The sequence below is a fragment of the Podarcis muralis genome, chromosome 15 (genome assembly GCF_964188315.1).
Source record: "Podarcis muralis chromosome 15, rPodMur119.hap1.1, whole genome shotgun sequence".
NCBI classification, from domain to species: domain Eukaryota; kingdom Metazoa; phylum Chordata; class Lepidosauria; order Squamata; family Lacertidae; genus Podarcis; species Podarcis muralis.
Window position 1 is genome coordinate 7,243,824 of NC_135669.1, and position 20,487 is coordinate 7,264,310.

The following is a 20,487-nucleotide window of genomic DNA, read 5'->3' on the forward strand; positions in this document are numbered from 1 at the left end:
TTACAACCTGAAAAAGGAGGCAATGCACATACTTTTGTAAACCAAGAAAATCTTTAATAAAAATTAAATTAACACCACTGCAAGCTGTCCTGAAATCATATAGAAAGGTGGAAGGAAGAGAAACAAGTAATCTTTTATTTATTTGGCTTATTATTACCCTACCCTTTTCACCCTAAAGTCCCAGGGCAGATTGCAACGATTTAGAATGCGACATTAAAAACAGTTTAAAAGAAATTACAGTCACAAACTGGGGGGGGGGCGTATCCTAGAAACGTATGAAGATTTGTAGAGACAAACGCCTCATTTCACAAGCCCCCTCCCCCGATTAAAAACGATCAGAACTCATCCATTGCCACCCAGATCTCGACTTTCTCAGCCAAGTGTCAAAGATGAAGGTATTAGAGAATCAGGATGCAAAGACTGAAGGAGGGGGTCGGATAAGGCGTTTGGGGGGGGGGAATAACACCCGCCAGGGGGGTCTGGCTATTTTCAAGCATCTGTGAAAAAGAATCACTTCGCTCACATTCCACGCCGAGGCTGATGTCTAATGAGAGAGCGGTCATTAATTGCCTGTTTCTTTCCTCATTGGAGGGCGAGGGAGAAGGTGGGGGAGTTGCATGAGAATAGGGACCAGAGGAAAAAAGGCAAGAGAAAGTTTGACAGCTTGTTGACATCAAAGACTCGCAAGATTAGGCAGCGGCAGGTATAAAAGTGCTGATCTCGAAGAAGGAGAGAGGAGCATTCGGAGCGAGCAGAAGCGGAGTAAGGGGCTTGAGCAGACCACCCCCTCCGGGGAGAGGGAGAAGAGAGAGGGAAAGAAAGAAGCAAGAGGACTTCTCATTTAGACGAGGGTGAAAAAGAGGGGGAGAATGGGAGCGAGACAGTTCTGACCCGAGTCAACCCTCTTAAGTTCCCTGAATTCGGAGTCAATTCGGATCGGAGCACAGGAGAGAGAGAACGGGGATTTAGGTGACACAAGATAGAAAACAGAGTCTTCGGTTAGAAGTTTAGAGAGAGAGGGGGAAAGAGACTTCGGAGCAATCTATGCAGCGATGCTTCCCAGGACCGTCTCGCTCTTGGAGCTGATGTCTTGGGCGCTCGCCCTCCTGGGCCCAGCCTGCTCGCAGACGGTCGAGCTGCTGCAGGAGGCCGCCGAGGGCCAGCTCCGGCCCGCCGCCTCCTCTCCGGCCGGCCTGGCCGCAGCCCCGGCCCGCCCTCGCCCTCAGCCCCCGGCGCCCCGCTCCCCGGTGTACATGCTGCAGCTGTACCGGGCCCTCGTCGTGGGCAGCCCCCCGAGCCAGCCCAGCGCAGAAGCCTCCGCCTGGAGAGAATCCGACACCATCCTCAGCCTGGGGGCGCGACGTAAGTCCTGCTCCTTGCCTCGGTTGACCCCTTTCCGTCCCCCCCTTCCCAAAACCTCCCCTCACCCCTTTCCATTTTGAGTTACTTCCATTCTGATTTCCTGCTCAGGGTTTGTAAGGACATCCTTGATGGATGGATGGGTGCTTATCAGCATCCCTGGGTGGTGGTCCTTCTGGCCTTAAGTCAACCCGCCTCCCGCCTCTCCTTCCCGGGTCTCTTTTTTGTGGATTGTGGCCCCAGACGTCTGCAACGGAGGGAGCCCCCCAAGAGAGAGATGCAATCCACATCCCTTTTCCCTTAGTACTAAGGACATCTGGCAGGAACCAGATCGGAAAGCGGGGAGGGGGCAGAAGCGAGGCTGGGGGTGCCGCATGATGCCCAGGAAGGGTGCAGCTAGAGGTTGCCACGCTCCAAAAGCTGCCTTACACTCGGGGAGGAGTGAGGCACCTGGAAATGGCCAGCGGAGGAGAAAGCGGCGCCTCAACTTTCCCTGGAAGGGTATTGGGAGATGCTATTGTCTGAGCTGCGTTCAAAGAAAGGGAAAACAGGTGGAGAGAGACGGGTGGAGGTGGGAGAACAGATTTCTGTGTACAGGCTTGACTGTTCTCCCATTATGGCTGTGCGTGTTCTGTCTGATCCAGCTGCACACTTTGCTGAGTCCGTGGATGGTTATGGGGTTCAGGAACTCTAGAATACATTTGTACACCATGGCTGGTTTTTATTCTAGGGATTAGAAACACCACTTATTTATACTGCACCCACGTAGGACCATAGGAAGCTGCCTCTTATCAGGTCTAATTGTGCATTCAGCCTAATATCAACCCTCACCTCCCCCCCTCAACCCCTGGAGCATGTTTGCAAATGATGTGCAACAGTCATGGCCTCTGCCGTGGTCAATTTGTCTTCCTTTTCTTGCTTTTCCATTTCATCTTTTGACTTGGAATACAATTTTATACAGTCAATACCAACTGTTTCCCCTCGGTCTTTTGTTAGCACTTCAAAAGCAGAAAGGTATTTTTTAAATGTCCTAATTAGTTATCAACACTTTCAAAGAGGGGGCATCAAAGGGTCTATGGGTGTGAGGAGTACAATGAAGTTTAATGAGCTACGTGCCTTTAGCCTTTGAACTTCCATAACCCAATCAACCACTTAACTAGCTGATGCAATGAGTTAATAGCTGTCTTCAAGACAGCCGGGCCAGGGGAAGATAAAATGGACAGCTGGAGCTTGTGCAGCTAATCTGGAAGTGATGTTGTTAGGGACACGCATTAAGGAGAGTAAGGATTCTAAGATACGCATATCATAGAATCATAGAATCATAGAGTTGGAAGAGACCACAAGGGCCATCGAGTCCAACCCCCTGCCAAGCAGGAAACACCATCAGAGCACTCCTGACATATGGTTGTCAAGCCTCTGCTTAAAGACCTCCAAAGAAGGAGACTCCACCACACTCCTTGGCAGCAAATTCCACTGTCAAACAGCTCTTACTGTCAGGAAGTTCTTCCTAATGTTTAGGTGGAATCTTCTTTCTTGTAGTTTGGATCCATTGCTCCGTGTCCGCTTCTCTGGAGCAGCAGAAAACAGCCTTTCTCCCTCCTCTATGTGACATCCTTTTATATATTTGAACATGGCTATCATATCACCCCTTAACCTCCTCTTCTCCATGCTAAACATGCCCAGCTCCCTTAGCCGTTCCTCATAAGGCATCGTTTCCAGGCCTTTGACCATTTTGGTTGCCCTCCTCTGGACACGGTCCAGTTTGTCAGTGTCCTTCTTGAACTGTGGTGCCCAGAACTGGACACAGTACTCCATATCTTAGAAATGGAGAATTATAATACTCAGCTGTTGTATATGCAGATGAGCCTCAGGGTCCCTTCCAACTCTTCAATTTTCTTATTCTATATACCACTCCAGTTTTCGACAACCATTCATATAAGCTGCCCTGTAATACTTACAACAACCCTGTGAGGGAGGCCAGTATTTTCCCCATATTGCAGGTGGGGGGGGGGGAGGTTCCTGGGGATAGATGTGGCTTCATTAAGGCAAGGAAATTACTAATTCATATCCCTCTTTCTTTGCCACCATAAAAACCAGCTCCATGGTACCTGGCAGTAAAGGCTAGATTTTTCTTCAAAAAATTGAGTTCACTTAGCACCCATTGATATTAATGGAATTCAGATCATTTCCTGTGCATCTAAGCTTCATTTATGTGTCTGTTAATTTTCTATGGCCTTTCTTTCTCAGCAAGAAAGGGAAGTATTTTTTTATTACTAATTTTTACTAATTAGTACATTAATATTCTGCCTTCCCTCCAAGGAACTCAACGTTTCATCGCCCCATTATATCCTCACATCAATGTGGTAGGTTAGGCTGAGAGATAGTAACTGGCCCAAAGTCACCCAGTGCACTTCCTGCCTGAGTGGGGATTTGAAGCCTAATATCCCAGATTGTAGTCTGACCCTAAGTGCTACGCCATGCTGGCTCATATCCTATTCTTCTAGATATGTTCCTGGCTGCTCCTGGAAAACCCCTCTTCCCAGTTTGAGAACAGCTCAGTCACTGCTACGCTCAACAATATACCAAGAATTACAGGTCCATTTCAAATTTACCATTGTAAGAACAAAGGTTATTTGATTTGTCTATCTAGCTTATTGTTATCTACTTTGACTGGGAGCAGCTTTCTAGGGAGAGGATCTTTTCAGATCACCTGCTGCATAATTCTTCTATCTGGAGATGCCAAGGACTGAACCATATGCCAAAACACATGCTTAACCAATGTGCTATAGTCCCCCTCAGTTCTCTTGGACCCGTTTCTCACTTGTTTGTGCTGTTTTTTTCTTTAATAATAATATGACAACCCCCCCTTTTTTAAAGAAAAAGCTGAAAGACTCCAGGGAAAAGTGGGTGGGTAGATTAGTGGCATGAGAGGTGCTAGCCAATCAGTACTGCACACAGGCAACTTCAGCTGCAACAGACAGAAGTCCAGAGGAAATTTTTTGAGTGAAGAAAATGCTCTTGCAATGGGGGGCCCAGTTCTATCCTGGCCTTCAGAGTTGCTGTTTTATTTTTCCACCCCATGTCCTCTTGTCCTGCCCTCTCCCCAAGACTCCTTTTGAGGGTCTTAGAGTTAAGAACCTTTAATATTTAATGGTGTTCCTTTGTTCCATTCATCCCAACCAGTGCCATTCTTCTGCCTTCCAGATTATTTCCAGTTTGAGGACCACTGGGACTTCTCCTTTGACTTGACCTCCATTTCCAGCAGCTCTGAGGTGAGGCTGGCAGAGTTCCGGGTCTGCTTGATGCCTTTCCCCCAGTACAGGAGTGTCACTTTGAACATCTACCACAGCCATGAGCGCACCTGTCATGGGAACCAGACCTGCACAGACAAGATCTTCCTTGGCTCTTTCATTAGCAGGAACTCCAGCCACTCCTCCTGGAAAGTCTTCAATGCCACCAGCATACTCCGCTTCTGGCTCCACCAAGGGGTATCATTTGGCATGGGTGCTCCAGATGATCAGGAGCGGCACTGGGTGGAGGAGAACCTATCTCAGGACGATGACGGAAGATCAGCTGGTGGGTTCCAGGGAAAATGTGGGTGCAATGACGATCAACAGGCCCACGTATTGACCCATAGCATGACTGACAGAGTCCTACTGGTTATCTTCTCCAAAGATAAGGAACAGGTGGAGCCCTCTCAGGGCCCAAGTCTCATCAGGACGGTGGAGATGTCCAAGTACATCATGATGGACAACACTTTCAAGGAGACTGGGGGCCGTCGGCACCGGCGGAACAGGAAGCAGAAGCAAAGGATTAAAGCGGCTAATATTTCCACCGCCAACTTTGGCAAAGAAGGGAGATCTCTGTGCAGGAGGGTAGATATGATTGTGGACTTTGAGCAGACTGGCTTCGGAAGTTGGATTGTGCACCCCAAGAAATACAATGCCTACCGGTGTGAGGGAGAGTGCCCGTTGCCTGTTGATGAGACCTTCAAACCAACAAATCATGCATATATTCAGGTTTGTCTTTATGTTTGCATTTTAGGGGTCTTGGGAACTAGAAACTGGGTCCAATGCAGTATATCCAGCTGCACAGTCCAGTCTTATATGCTTTATAAACAGTACATTAAGAACAGTGGAAAGTGAAGCCCATATCTATACACCTGCAAAAACCTTTCCTTTTCTCCTAGTTGCTTGTATGCTCAGCTCATAGTTCCGTATAGAACACTGTATTAACTAACATTGGGGATCATTTATGTATAGATACTGAATAATAATAATAATAATAATAATAATAATAATATAATTTTATTTGTATCCTGGGATCAATCAATTAAGATACATCCCACAATTAATTCCAACAGTTAAAATTAAAACTGGACAAGTAGCAATCTTCAGGTTAAAATTGGAAGCGGTTGATACTCACCAGGACCAACTGTTTGCACTGATATTATAAGGACCTATGAGTGGGCTGGGAACCTCCTTTGTGCTTGTTCTTATACAAAGAGAAAATGAGTCAGGCTGAACCCTGACCAAAGGCCTGGCAGAACAGCTCCGTCTGACAGGCCCTGCAGAAAGATGTCAAATCTCGCAGGGCCTTGGTCTCTTGTGAGAGAGCGTTCCACCAGGCTGGGGCCACAGCTGAAAAGCCCTGGCTCTGGTCAAGGCCAGTCTGATCTCCCTGGGGCCCGGAATCTTCAGGGTGTTATTTGAAGACTGTAAGGCCCTCTGTGGGACATACCAGGAGAGGCGATCCCATAGGTACGAGGGTCCTAGGCTGTATAGGGCTTTAAATGAAGAGAAAGAAAATAGCACGAGGAGGTGCAGGAAAGGCTGGATTTTCAAAAACTGAGATTCGGCAAATGCTCCTTTTACACATTTGCATAGGAAGCTGCTCTATACGGAGTCAGGCCATTGATCCATGTAGCTCAGCATTACTGGCACTAACTGGCAGTGATATAATTTAAAAAGATCATAAGGACAGCTAAGGCAACAGGTAGCATCAGTGCTTTTTTCTGGCGGGATTCAGGGGTACGCATACCCCTAAACATTTTGTGAATCTAAGTTTGCCCTCATTGAGGGGCAGCATTTCAATTTGAGTAGGATAATGAGAGTACAGTCATACCTCGGGTTGAAGTAGCTTCAAGTTAAGTATTTTCGGGTTGCGCTCTGTGGTGACCCGGAAGTAACGGAGCGCGTTACTTCCGGGTTTTGCCGCTCACACATGCTCAAAATGACGTCATGTGCAGAAGTGGCGAAACACAACCTGCGCATGTACAGATGCGCAGTCGCGTGTTACGTTTACTTCAGGAAGCGAACAGGGCTCCGGAACAGATCCCGTTCGTCTCCAGAGGTACCACTGTACCCCTAAAGATTTTTTTTTAAAGAAAAAAAGCAGTGGGTAGCATGATTTTCAAAAGCCATCTGTTACTAATCTGCAGGGCTGAGGGGGCATGACATGTCCCACCCTAGGGCTACCTCCAGGGGGACCATAAGAAGGAGGTCTTATCCCACCAAGAATTTCAGTGGGTGACACTGCACTGGGCTACGATTGTGTCCTAAGGCTCTGACTGTTTGTCCCCTCACTCCATCCGGAAATGTCAGTCCTGTTTTATTCCTCTACTGGCTTTTTGGCATGAATTGTTAACATTGTTGTTGTTGTTGTTTAGTCGTGTCTGACTCTTCGTCACCCCATGGACCAGAGCATGCCAGGCACTGCTGTCTTCCACTGCCTCCCGCAGTTTAGTCAAACTCATGCTGGTAGCCTCGAGAACACTGTCCCACCATCTCATCCTCTGTTGTCCCCTTCTCCTTGTGCCCTCAATCTTTCCCAACATCAGGGTCTTTTCCAGGGAGTCTTCTCTTCTCATGAGGAGGCCAAAGTATTGGAGCCTCAGCTTCACGATCTGTCCTTCCAGTGAGCACTCAGGCCTGATTTCCTGTTAATGTGTTAACATGTTAGTTAATTGCTGTCTTTCTCCAGCTCTCTCTAGAATTTAAGGCTTTGGTCCTAAATACTGTACATTTACCTAAGTTCAGGCTGTCGGAACTGGGGATGAAAAGCCAGCTGGCTCAGTCCCAGCTGGAGCGTCTCTCCTCTCAGCTGCTGCGGAGATCCATCAACCTCTGCTCCTCCGACATGCGTCAGTGACTCAAGCTGCAGTGCATCCTTGGCACCCATTACTCAGCAGTGTAAACTATGCAACAGAGAGGCTTGAGGCGTACATACAATACTAAGGCTACGCGTTTATTATACATAAATCAGGACAAAGAAAACATGGCTTCTCCCCTTGTCATCTTCTCAGAGAGAGACTGAAAAACAAAAGCAATACAGAGAGGAAGTTCCGCTCAGGTCAGCAACCTGTGCTGGAATGTAAACAGACATGTGACATGTAACAATCCCACATATCTGCAGCAAAAGGTGGAATAGAATTCTCAACACAGGCTCCACTGAACTCACTGGGGCTAACTTCTGCATAGACGTGGTATGGGATTGCACTGCACATCTCTGCCCCCAAGGCTATCTGCCCCCAAAGGTGCCTTTTGGAGAGAAGACAAAAGCACCTCTGGGAGCACATGTAGCTGGGGGGCCGCAGGTGGCTATTGTGGTGGGGAAATAGTGTGGGGGTGTCGATCAGGACCTATCAATGCCACATGTAGCTTGACCCGAGAAGCCTGTGTCCACCCACAACAGACACCTTCCTTACATGAAGAGCTTCCTTGATTAACCCTTTGAGATCTCTCAGCAGCCTGCTATGCTCACAGCTAAAGTGTGTGGGGTTCGGAACACCTTCACTTTGGGCGACTGCCAGTTCTTGCAGGTTGAGGAAGCTGTGGTCCTCCAGATGGTGCTGGACTACAGCTCCCTTCACCCCTCATTGTTGGCTGTGCTGGCAGGGGATGATGGGACTTGGAGTCCCAACTTCTAGAAGGTCACAAATTGGTTTGAACAGACTCCACCCCCCGCCCCCCGCACAATTCTATAAAGAGGTTCTCACTGTTGAGGAAGAAATTTCACTGGCTTTTTAAAAGCCTTGGATTTTTAATTTTTAAGCAACAACATTCTGAGTGGGGGCAAATTAATGCTCCTTGTGAGCTGGTGCATTCCTTGGCCCTGCAATCCCTAAAATGGAGGTGTTTTTATCCTGTTTTGACAGTGAACAAGGCACAAGAATGCCCTAGGCAGGCATGGCCACATCACCAGAGAGAGCTCCAAGTTAGCAGCTTGCTCCGATAAGCTCTGGAGCTCTGCCAAGGCTTTATATCCCTCTTGGGGCAGAGTGGCACTTCTTGGCTCCTTCCTGAAGTATGGAGAGCCTTGAAGAGAAAGTCCTCTAGCCCTGTCAGCAATCAGCAAGTTTCCTCTGGGTTCCTCCTTTGCTCTTGGGTTTCCTTGATGTAGAAGAGGCTGGTCCCTCAGAAGAAACTAGCCTAGGGGGTGTTGTCTCTGGGGTTCCTTGTTTGGGGGCCTGTCACAAGCCCTCAATATCAGGGGCCTGGGGCAAATCCCTTCCATAGTTTATTGCACTGGTCTTTCTGATTGGGCTGGCCGCTCCTCCTCTTAGTCAAATTCCAGACTTTTATGTATTTGGGGTCGGGTAGGGTAGGGTGTCACAAAATATTTGCACCAGATTCTGCCAGGTCATAATTGGACATGATGGGACTGCACTGCTTACCTGACTGCCCTCCAGCCGAGTTGTTCCTGCGTTCTGGATGGAGAGAGGTGATGCGGTGAGGTCAGTGCAGTGCAAACACATCATCAGAGCCAATCTGGCGCTCCAATCAGCATTTGCACCGCAGTGACCTCACCACCTCACTTGCCCCTTTCTGTCATGGTATGAAGCAGCTGGGGAGGCCAAGTAAGTGGTGTAGCCCCACTGCGCCCTGCCCTACTGCCCTTAACTAAACTGCCAGTTCCTGGATATGATGTTTTCCTCTTCCTTCTTTCCCTTTCAGAGCTTGCTGAAGTTATACCAACCCAACCGGGTGCCTTGCCCATCTTGTGCCCCTGTCAAAATGAGCCCGCTGTCTATGATGTACTACGAGAAAGGGAAAGTGAGGGTCCGTCACCATGACGACATGATCATCGAGGAATGTGGCTGCAACTGATGCACATGAGTCTTAGCTACTTGGTGGATGGGGCCTCCTCCAGATACCAGCTCCCTAAAACCCAAAGCGCCTTCCCCTCTTGCAGCAGAAGCCCAAGAAGCATTGACCTTAAATGGAGGAAAAAGTAGACTCCTAGCAACTTGGAGATCAAGCTGTTTCTCTAGGGTGTTGTCTATATAATCCTTATCAAAATGGGGGAATGGAATAGGCAGAGGATTATGATAGGGGTCATGCTTTTCTTAGGGAACTTAGTCTGCTCCCAGAAGCAGACGGTCTTCACAGAAATAACCCCTCTCCCACACCCGGGGTTGGTTCCAGGTTTTTGGCGTCCCTTGGCAAAGTAATATCAGCTGAGCCCCTTTCTGTGTCAACTGGCCTCCCTGGTGAGCTTGTTTGGTGGCTTGAAGGCCTTGATGCTGCCATCTTTTTAATTTCCCACAATGCCCCTGATGTAATGTTAGAGAATTGTGGGAAATTAACATAGAGCCAGCTGCCCAGTGCATAAGTTTGTTTAAAGGGGGCTTCAGAGCAGGCATCATTGGTGGTCCATGCTGGCTCAAACATCTGTAGCTCTTTCCAAAAGTCCCACCTGTGAGAGATTATTTATAAATAGAGCCCCTATACGCAAAACACAGGTCTACCAATTTTTACTGAGATCGGTGGGATGATAGGCACATGCTGAACCACTAGTGAAGACAGTTGTTTTGTACACGTCTGTAAAGAGCCTCCTTGACTGGTTTTGAGAAAGTAGTGATATATTCCTTAAAAGGTATACAGCCCTCCTTTCAAGGTATGAGAGACCCCATCTGCACTATTATGTTTAAAGCACTATTACACTACTTCAAACAGCCATGGCTCCCCCCAAAGAATCCTGGGAGCGGTAGCTTGCAAAGGGTTCTGAGAGTTGTTTGGGGAACCATTATTTCTCTCACAGAGCTACAATACCCAGAGTTCCCTGGGAAGTGGAATTGATTGTTAAATCATTCTGTCATGCAGGTCAATTCAATGTGCATTTATTCGGAAGAAAATTCCTCTGGGTTCAGTGAGGCTTACTCCCAAGTAAATGTGCATTAAAGAATCCACAGTTTGTCATACTGCTGACCTCCAGCTTCTTTTTAGTATTAAAGAAAATAACTTCCATTCTTTCAAACTTTGTCTGTCTTGTGTGATTATTCTGTGAAGTTTTAACAGTTTAAACGAGATCATAAAACAAATTTCTGAGTTAACGTTTTGTAATACAGATTCCCCCCCCCCAATGTAACTGGGATTTAAATGCATAATTTCAGCGTAGATCATCTGAACTAAAATCATAGGGTACAAAGGGAAGTGTTGCATAGCAGGTCAGACCATTTGGCTATATTGACTGGCAGTCAGTAGCTCTCTGAGGACCACCTTCCCCATCAGCTACTTTGCTCAACCAACCCACTGAGAGCTATGGCCCTTACCCATCATGAGACGTGACTGAACAGTCAATCTGCTGTGGTGGCCATGCCAATGTGGAAGGAGTGACCTGAGAATTCCCTTGGATTGCCGCCACAGGCCCCCTATAGCAGTGTTCCCCAACCTTGGGCCTCCAGCTGTTTTTGGACTACAATTCCCATCATCCTTGACCACTGGTCTTGCTAGCGAGGGATGATGGGAGTTGTAGTCCAAAAACAGCTGGAGGCCCAAGGTTGGGGAACACTGCCCTATAGCCTTATGGAAGACTGGGAACTTGTCTGGTGTCTGCAGTGCCTCATGTGCCAGTTAGTGGAAATGCTCCATCACCGCTTGATTGTCCGGCAGAAACAAACCCTGGAATTTCTGAAATGATTTTCCCAGACGCAAAGGGCAACGGCTTTTGGCTGGGGGGAGCGGGGCGTTCTAGAAACAGGCGAACCAAAACAGGAAAGTGGCAACGGTTGCAAAATCCAGCCTCAATGTATTTTTCTGCCTCCCTGTTGGGATAAGTTTCCAACAGGGACAACATGGCTGGAAGAGAAACAGGGGAAGGGGCTAGGGAGGAAAAGGGGGTTACTTCTGCGCAGTGCCTCTTGAGTGCTGGCCTTTTTTTATCGAAAAAGGGGGGGAGAGGTGCCAGTAATCACCATGGAGATGTTATAATAAGTGCCACATGGCTTAGTCATGCTAGCCACATGACCCAGAAAAACTACCGTATTTTTCGCCCTATAGGACGCACCATCCCATAAGGCGCACCTAGTTTTTTGGGGGGGAAATAAAGGGGGGAAAATTATTTTCCCCCCCAGGTGCGGGGCTGGGGCGGGGGAGGCCCGAGCTTCCCCCGACCCCAGCCCCCAAACAGGCAGCTCTCTGCAAGCCGTGGGAGCCCAGCGCTGGCTCCCGCTGCTAGCGGAGAGGTCCGCGAAGTCTGGACGCGCTGATCTCAGCGCGCGGAGGCTTCGGCATGCTGGCAACTCTCCGCAAGCAGCGGGAGTGCTCCTGCTGCTTGCGGAGAGGTCCATGAAGCCTGGAGAGTGAGAGGGGTCGGTGCGCACCGACCCCTCTCACTCTCCAGGTTTCAGCAAAAGCCTGCATTCGCTCCATAGGACGCACACACATTTTCCCTTCATTTTTGGAGGGGAAAGAGTGCGTCCTATAGAGCAAAAAATACGGTATTTGTGGACAAATGTCGGCTCCCTTGGCCTATAGAGCGAGATGAGCTCCGCAACCCCAGAGTCTGTCGCGACTGGACTTAACTGTCAAGGGTCCTTTACCTTTTTATTTAACAACCAAAGATGTTGGATGATGTGGTTGTCATCAATGCTTCAAATAAAGGCAATAAAGAGATGAAAGGAGGATTTCTGTGTTTTGTTTTCCGCCTGTTTTTGCATCTCTGTTGCAATACCTAGATTGTGCCCCATATTTTCTATGGCCCAAAATTCAGCAGAAAACAAAATTTTACATATGAAATGATCAATGCAATTGCCCTTGCATTCTGAGATCAGAACATTTCAGCATAGCTAAATATGCACAGCTGCCTTTAATTTACAATCATTATCATGTTTTCTCAGTTTTGGGCTACAATTTGCCAGGGAGATCTTGCTCCAGTCCCATTCAATTGGGCTTTTCTTCATTCTGTTTTATGTTTTTACATTGTTGTAAATATATTTTTTATAAATAAATAAGTCATAAAGGCCGAGGGGGATGTGGATATGGAAAGGGATGAGGTTTGTAATTAGACTGGACAAATGGCTCCTGCAACAAAATGTTGCAGCGTGGAGTGCTCCTCTGCCAGCCAGCCAGCCTCCCATTCTCTCTTCCACAATCGTCCATTCTATTCCACCTGCCTAGTTTTCCACTTCTGAGGATGCTGGGGATTAAATCTGGGAGCTTCTGCAGGCGAGGCAGTGGATAAATGTTCTCTCTCCCTTTCCGTGCTAAAACTTGTGGACATCCAGTGAATCTGAATGTTGGTAAGATTCAAGGTGGCTAAAAGGAGGCACTTCTTCATGCAGCACCTAGTAGCTACCAATTTTAAAAAGACTGAACAAATTCATGGAAGAGAGGGGTGTCTGCTGGAAAGCAGAAGACGGGAGAGGGCTCTTGCCCTTGAATGCTGCTTCAGGGTTTCCACAGGCACCTGGCTGGCTGCTGTGAGAAGGCAGACCTTGGCGCCTCAAATTTCAGTGGTACCCTGTGCCCTGGAGTAACCCCTCCCCCCCAAAATATTCTATTGGATGCCACAGTTGTGGTCCCTGCTGAGACGCCCTAGAAGCTCTGTCCCTGGTGCAACCAAACCAGTCGCTCTCCCCTAGGAGTTGTAAAGACTGCGGAGACAATAATTGGGTGCACTCTTCCCACCTTGGATCAAATCTATGCTTCCAGGTGCCATAAGAAAACTGCAGAGATAGGGCAGGATAGTGCGCACTCCAGAAATGATCTCTTTCAGCTTCTGCCTTCTGGAAGAAGGTCCAGAGTTATAAAGACTAGGACTAGCCGCCTGAGAAACAGTTTCTGTCCAAATGCGATTTTGGTTTTAAATGCGGTGTAAGGGGTCTCTAGGGATGCGGGTGGCGCTGTGGATTAAACCACAGAGCCTAGGACTTGCCGATCAGAAGGTCAGCAGTTCGAATCCCCACAATGGGGTGAGCTCCCATTGCTTGGTCCCTGCTCCTGCCAACCTAGCACTTCAAAAGCACGTCAAAGTGCAAGTAGATAAATAGGAAGCGCTCTGGCGGGAAGGTAAACGGCGTTTCCGTGCACTGCTCTGGTTCACCAGAAGCGGCTTAGTCATGCTGGCCACATGACCCAGAAGCTGTACGCCAGCTCCCTTGGCCAATAAAGCGAGATGAGCGCTGCAACCCCAGAGCTGGCCACGACTGGACCTAATGGTCAGGGGTCCCTTTACCTTTACCTTTACCTTTAAGGAGTCTCTATGGGAGCATATTGTATTTTAAAATGGGGTATCAGAGTTTTTAGGGGGCTAACCAGGTTAGGATAGCTGGGATAGCAGGCTTGTTGGTTTTTGAATGTCTTATGTAGATTTTTTTCAATTTCGTTGTTCTGTATGGGACAATGGCAATAAAGATTATCGTATCGTATTGTAGATCTGCTGTGAGAAAAGGGTGCTTGGCTAGATGGACCATATTCCTGATCCAGCAGGCTCTTCTTACATCCTTATGTTTATCCAGGCACCCCTCCAAACCTGCAAAACATAGGGCAGGGATTTACCAGGGGCAGTAATAAACGAAAAAGAAAAGAAACAAACCAATTCTGAGCAAAAGGGGGAAACTGCAGTTTATGATCTCTTATTTTCAAGCCAAGCCTAATCCTGCTCCCTGTCCTCAAGGCTAAATTCCACCCCCCCCTTCAGGATACCATGCAGAAGACTGTGCTATGGGTCATGCCCTTTGATCTTAAGTCTGGGGTCTTTTGTGTAGTGGATGTTTGTGTAACTGGGAAGAAGCTGTTTCCCCAGGGAGTCTTGTCATCCTGGAAAGTGAGGATCCAGACACCTGAGGGAGGCTGGGCTCTGCAGCAAGGGGGAAACATCATTCATGCTCATAAACAGCTAATCATCGCCAACCAACACCCTCCCCCAGACGAAAGTTGAGTTAAGGGTCACTTCCCATGAGAGAGCCAGTCCAGGAAGGCCATTTGAACCTTCCATTTGAGCTTGCACCCTTGAGTTGTTCAAGCCATGACTGTACTAATCTGCCCAGTCCTGAGCATGTTTTAAAGAGGACATTGACAAACTGGGACAGAAGAGGACAGCCAAGATGGCAGGTGGTCTGGGATTCAAGCCCTGAGGAGACAGTTGGAAGAATTGGGTCAGATTATTTTTTTATTTTTTTTAAGGGACGCGGGTGGCGCTGTGGGTTAAAGCCTCAGCGCCTAGGACTTGCCGATCGAAAGGTCGGCGGTTCGAATCCCCGTGGCGGGGTGCGCTCCCGTTGCTCGGTCCCAGCGCCTGCCAACCTAGCAGTTCGAAAGCACCCCCGGGTGCAAGTAGATAAATAGGGACCGCTTACCAGCGGGAAGGTAAACGGCGTTCCGTGTGCTGCACTGGCTCACCAGATGCAGCTTGTCACGCTGGCCACGTGACCCGGAAGTGTCTGCGGACAGCGCTGGCCCCCGGCCTATAGAGTGAGATGGGCGCACAACCCTAGAGTACGGGCAGGGGTACCTTTACCTTTATTTTTTTTTAAGCTGGTTTTCCAGTTGTACAGATTCCCCACCAGACACCTAAAAAAACGAAGTGTGCTTTGCCCCTTGTTTACCCCTTGCCTAAAATCAGTAGCAGCTTCTCCCTAGTAGTCAGTAATTTGTAATGACTGTACAGTGATGGTTCATTGATGAAACTGCCTTGGTTCAGTAACCAGCAGTACTCAAAAGGAGTACTCAGAGAGTATACTGAGAGTACATTGGGAGCCAGTGTGGTGTAGTGGTTAGAGCAGGGGTTGGCAAGTTTCACTCCAGTGCAGATCCCTCCGTGGGCCAGATTGCACATGCGCATGAGCAGGCACCCCCACGATTTCCGGTGTCTGTATCTGCGCAGATGTGATTTATGGCACCACAGAAGCCGCACTGCCGTCGGTTTAGCGAAGCGTGCGGGGACTCACTGAGTGGGCAGCTCGGTAAAATGACCCCTGTGGGCCGGGCCCATGGGCCTTAGGTTGCCTGCTCCTGGGTTAGAGTGTCGGACTAAGTCCTGGGAAGATGAGGGTTCAAATTCCCACTCAGCCATGAAGCTCACTTTGGGCTATTCATTGCCTCTCAGCCTTAGGCCAACTACCTTTCAGAGTCATTGTGGGAATTATATGAGGAGCGGGGGGGGGGGGTAGACCATGTGTGCCCCCTTGAACTCCTTGGGAGAACAAGGTGGGATAAAGGAAACAAAATGAATAAATGAATAATACTGTAATGGTATTTGCAAAGATGTGACGAAACTTTACCTGCCCTAAGTTAAAGGTGATGAGGAAGAGGCTAACTGATCCCCCAAGATCCCTTAAAATTCTGTGATTAGCCATATCCACTCCACACAGTTTAAGCACTGTTCTACTACTTTAAACAGTCATGCCTCTCCCCTGCAAGAATCCTGGGAACTGTAGTTTGTCAAGGGTGCTGAGACTTGTTATAATAATAATAATAATAATAATAATAATAATAATAATAATAATAATAATTTATTATTTGTACCCCGCCCATCTGGCTGGGTTTCCCCAGCCACTCTGGGCGGCTTCCAACAAAGATGAAAAATACACTAAAATGTCACATATGAAAAACTTCCCTGAACAGGGCTGCCTTCAGATGTCTTCTGAATGTCAGGTAGTTGTTGGGAAACCCTTATTCCTCTCACAGAGTTACAGTTCTCAAAGTGATTTTAAAATCATAGCTTCCCATGTTCCTTTCATGCCTGATCATTGACTGTTCTGGCTGGGGCTGAGGGGAGTTGGCATCCAATGTTTTCTAGAGCAGGCTTGTCCAGCTCCCAAGAGACTGCGATCTACTCCCACAATAAAAAAACTGGCGGTGAGCTTTTTTTTGGAAAATCATATTTGTTGAGCTTTTTGGGGGAAATCAAAGTTGTTGAGCTTTTTTGGTCTAGAGAGCCACTGTTCCCTGACCCAAGCATTTCTGTTCTGCTAGTGTATGGGCTGAATTTGTGACTTCGCCACCTTGCAACCCTCAGATTTTGAGAGTTCATGAGAATGGGTGTGTGTGTGTAGCAAGCAACATCTGTGGCTGGATAAAGGATGAGCATTATAGGACCAATCAGTCATAGAGCCCAGCTCTCAGTTTCTCCACCATGATCTGCGCTGGCCACCAATTGGAGGGGGTGGGGGGATGAAAAGGAGCAAGCCTTGTGAGAAGGAAGGTGCTGTTTTGTCACTGCCTCCTCACAAATCCACCATGTTTCTCAAGGCTGATTAGCTCCAATCCACATCAGCCTTTGCAGATAAACAAAGCGTGTCTGGTTCTCACCCCTGAGGCCTGCCTGTCAGCACAAAGGAGAGGGTAGCATTGCTGCATATTCAGACAGCAGTTTCACACTGTGAACCTCTAGCAATTAAGGAGTGGCTAGAGGTTCATTTGCAAGAGCTGTTACCCAAAATGACTCCCCAGAAAGGAATGAACCCACTATTTCCCCCTCCTTCTCCCCCAAATCTAGGAATGAATTGTCTACCTCAGGGGTAGGCAACCTAAGGCCGGGGGGGGGGGGGGGGGCTGGATGCAGCCCAATCACCTTCTCAATCTGGCCCACGGACAGTCTGGGAATCAGCGTGTTTTTACATGAGTAGAATGTGTGCTTTTATTTAAAATGCACCTCTGGGTTATTTGTGGGGCGTAGGAATTCGTTCATTTCCCTGATCTACCACAAGCAAAGAGATCCAATGGGGGTTGTGTTGTGGCTTCCTCATAAAAAGGAAGAAGATTCAACAGATGCTTTTGGTAGATTAGATTCACCAACATCTTCACAGGTAATACAGATAGATGTTGGAGGTGCGATTTATTTTTCTTTGTGGTCCAAAATAGTTGTCCACATTTATTTTGTAGCAGAGAAATCCTTGGTATTTGCAGATGGCCATGCACTTTTAAATTATATGCTTGTGGGACAGGGAGCAACAGCAGGACGATCAAAGTGGTTTTTGCAAGCTCTTATGGTTTTGTGGGTTAAACCACAGAGCCTAGGACTTGCTGATCAGAAGGTTGGCAGTTCGAATCCCCGCAACGGGGTGAGCTCCTGTTGCTCGGTCCTTGCTCCTGCCAACCTAGCAGTTCGAAAGCATGTCAAAGTGCAAGTAGATAAATAGGTACCGCTCCGGCAGGAAGGTAAACGGCATTTCCGTGTGCTGCTCTGGTTCTCCAGAAGTGGTTTAGTCATGCTGGCCACATGACCCAGAAGCTGTACGCCGGCTCCCTCGGCCAATAAAGCGAGATGAGTGCCGCAACCCCAGAGTCGGCCACGACTGGACCTAATGGTCAGGGGTCCCTTTACCTTTATGGTTTCCAAGAGACTTCTGATTCAAACCTGGAAGGACAAACACCCACCATCCATTTTGCAATGGTTCCAGGACCTCACTGCCCTTTGCTGCTGCTGAACGTAGAATATTTTGTTTCAGTTTCAGATATCTATCAAGACATTTGGATGGCAAATGTTACTTATATGTTGACTTACATGTTTAGGATGAGATGGATGATTGCATTTCTAATGCGAGCAAATGTTTCCTTTCCTCATTTTTAAAAATATTTTTATTAGTTTTTAAATATATTTTCCAAACAAAACATAACATCTCCTCTCCTTTTATACAACATTTTGGCTGTAAGCCTAGGACTTCCATCAACCACATCTAATGATTTTCAACCTTCATCCCATAGCCTTGCATTTCAATATTTTCACTGTTACTTTAATAGCCATAACTTAAAGTCCCTTATCATAAATTTTACTGCAATATTTCATATAGTTCTCCTTACAAAACCTCTTGTAATCCTACGAGCGTAGTCAATTTGAATACAATTGTTTTTCAAATGGTTCGTATATTTACTCCAGTCTTTCAAGCATTTCTGGTCCTGCCGGTTTTGAATTCTTCCTGTCATCTTATCTAGTTCTGCATAGTCCATTAATTTCATCTGCCACTCTTTTTTCCCTTTTCCCATTTTTTTGTCTTGCTGCTCCCCTTGCTAGATAGATAGATAGATAGATAGATAGATGATAGATAGATAGATAGATAGATGATAGATGATAGATGATAGATGATAGATGATAGATGATAGATGATAGATGATAGATAGATAGATAGTTGGTGCCACCCACCTGAGCAGCACAGCCTTAGTTAGAGCCTGTGTCACACACGTAACCTCCCCATAATTTCCTCCTATGCATCCTAGGGTCAGGAAGGGCCCATATGTTCCCCTTTCTCTTCAGGGTAGAGGTGTTAATGGACACCTGGCTTCAAGCAGCTATGCTGGGGGTGCACAACATGAGGCCACCAGCTTTATGGGAAGCAGGGATTGGCAGACTTCCGCTGCTATCCTTATTCTGCCTTATGTTTGTGGCCCACATCCATGGATCATGTAGGGAAACAGATTTTGGCTAAACGTTAGGAGAGCAAGATCCCAGTGGTGAGAGCTGTTTGACAGTGGAACGGACTGGCTCAGGAGGTGGGTGGGCTCTCCTTCTCCAGAGGCATTTAAACAGAGGCTGCAGAAACATCTGGCAGGGATGCATCCTGCGCTGCTGATTCATCAAGAGGTTAGAGCAGATGACCTCCACAGCCTCTGTGTTTCAATTCTTATGAAAGCACACCTGCACAAACTACTGCCTACCTTCAAACAGTTATTGGAAGGTCAAAACAGACTTTTTAGGTATACAGTGGTACCTCGGGTTAAGTACTTAATTCGTTCCTGAGGTCTGTTCTTAACCTGAAACTGTTCTTAACCTGAAGCACCACTTTAGCTAATGGGGCCTTCTGCTGCCGCCGTGCCGCCGGAGCACAATTTCTGTTCTCATCCTGAAGCAAAGTTCTTGACCCGAGGTACTATTTCTGGGTTAGTGGAGTCTGTAACCTGAAGCGTCTGTAACCTGAAGTGTATGTAACCCGAGGCACCACTGTACAAATGTATGCTGGTGGGGTCTTAACACACAATGAGATACCCTGCTCTTTGGCTTATAGAGCCAACATGCATACAGGTGTCAGGTAAGGCTCTGTTTCCACCTTGTGATAAATCTGTTGCTGTTCCATTTTGAGATAATGCGCTGTATCCAACTCAGTTGTGCTCAGAGTAGACCAACTGAAATAAACAGATCTACTTAATTAATTAACCTAAGTTAATCATGTCCATTAACTTCCATGGGTCTACTTTGAGTAAGACTAGCAATGGAGATAACCCTGTGCATATTAAGCAGTATTTAGTTATTTAGTCAGTTATAGACGAAATAAATAAGTCAGGTAAATATGAGAAACAATGATAGGAGGATGGCCAGTGCCATATCCCTAAACGTTTTGTGAATCTTTGTACTTTTGTCCATTTACTGTATTTATTTTCCCTGATTTGAACTATAAAATGGTGATTTTCTTGAGTCAAAATGAGAGTAGCCCTAAACATTCTTAAAGAAAAAAAGCACTGGTGATGGCTTTAAAAAAGAAGAAGTTGCAGACGTACCACACAGCAGGCATTGTTTTCAGAAGAAACTGGAAACAGCATCAGAAAACAATGGCATGGAAGAAATAGACATTTGTTATTCCAGTGCAATTCGAATCCTGCTGGTCCCTCACCAGGGAAATTCAGAAAAATAAAGAAATATTCAAAATATTTAGAAGGGACTAGCACATCTAAACGTTAAATCTGCATTTCTCTGTGGGAGGAAAATAAGGGTTGTTAGATCAGATCATTAGAGAGATATCCAACTCAGCCCACCTTGTGCTTCTCTTACTTCTGCATTCTTATGTATTGACATTCTGAACCCAGAGGAAGCCATTTTTAAAAATTAGCAGTACACTTAGGATTTGGCTATGATGCCCCGATGTGGTATTATCCTCATCCACTTCATCAATAATGAGCCTAAATCTTACACACC

General features: G+C 47.1%; 1 protein-coding gene across 1 annotated transcript; it reads left to right on the plus strand.

Annotated features, from left to right (window-relative positions):
- Positions 1–514: 514 nt before the first annotated feature.
- Positions 515–10,715, plus strand: LOC114585943 (nodal homolog 2-A). The gene is made up of 3 exons (XM_028708851.2): positions 515–1,362; positions 4,564–5,378; positions 9,315–10,715. The coding sequence occupies exons 1-3, from the start codon at positions 1,053–1,055 to the stop codon at positions 9,465–9,467; spliced, it is 1,278 nt and encodes a 425-aa protein (XP_028564684.2). The 5' UTR covers positions 515–1,052; the 3' UTR covers positions 9,468–10,715.
- Positions 10,716–20,487: the final 9,772 nt, after the last annotated feature.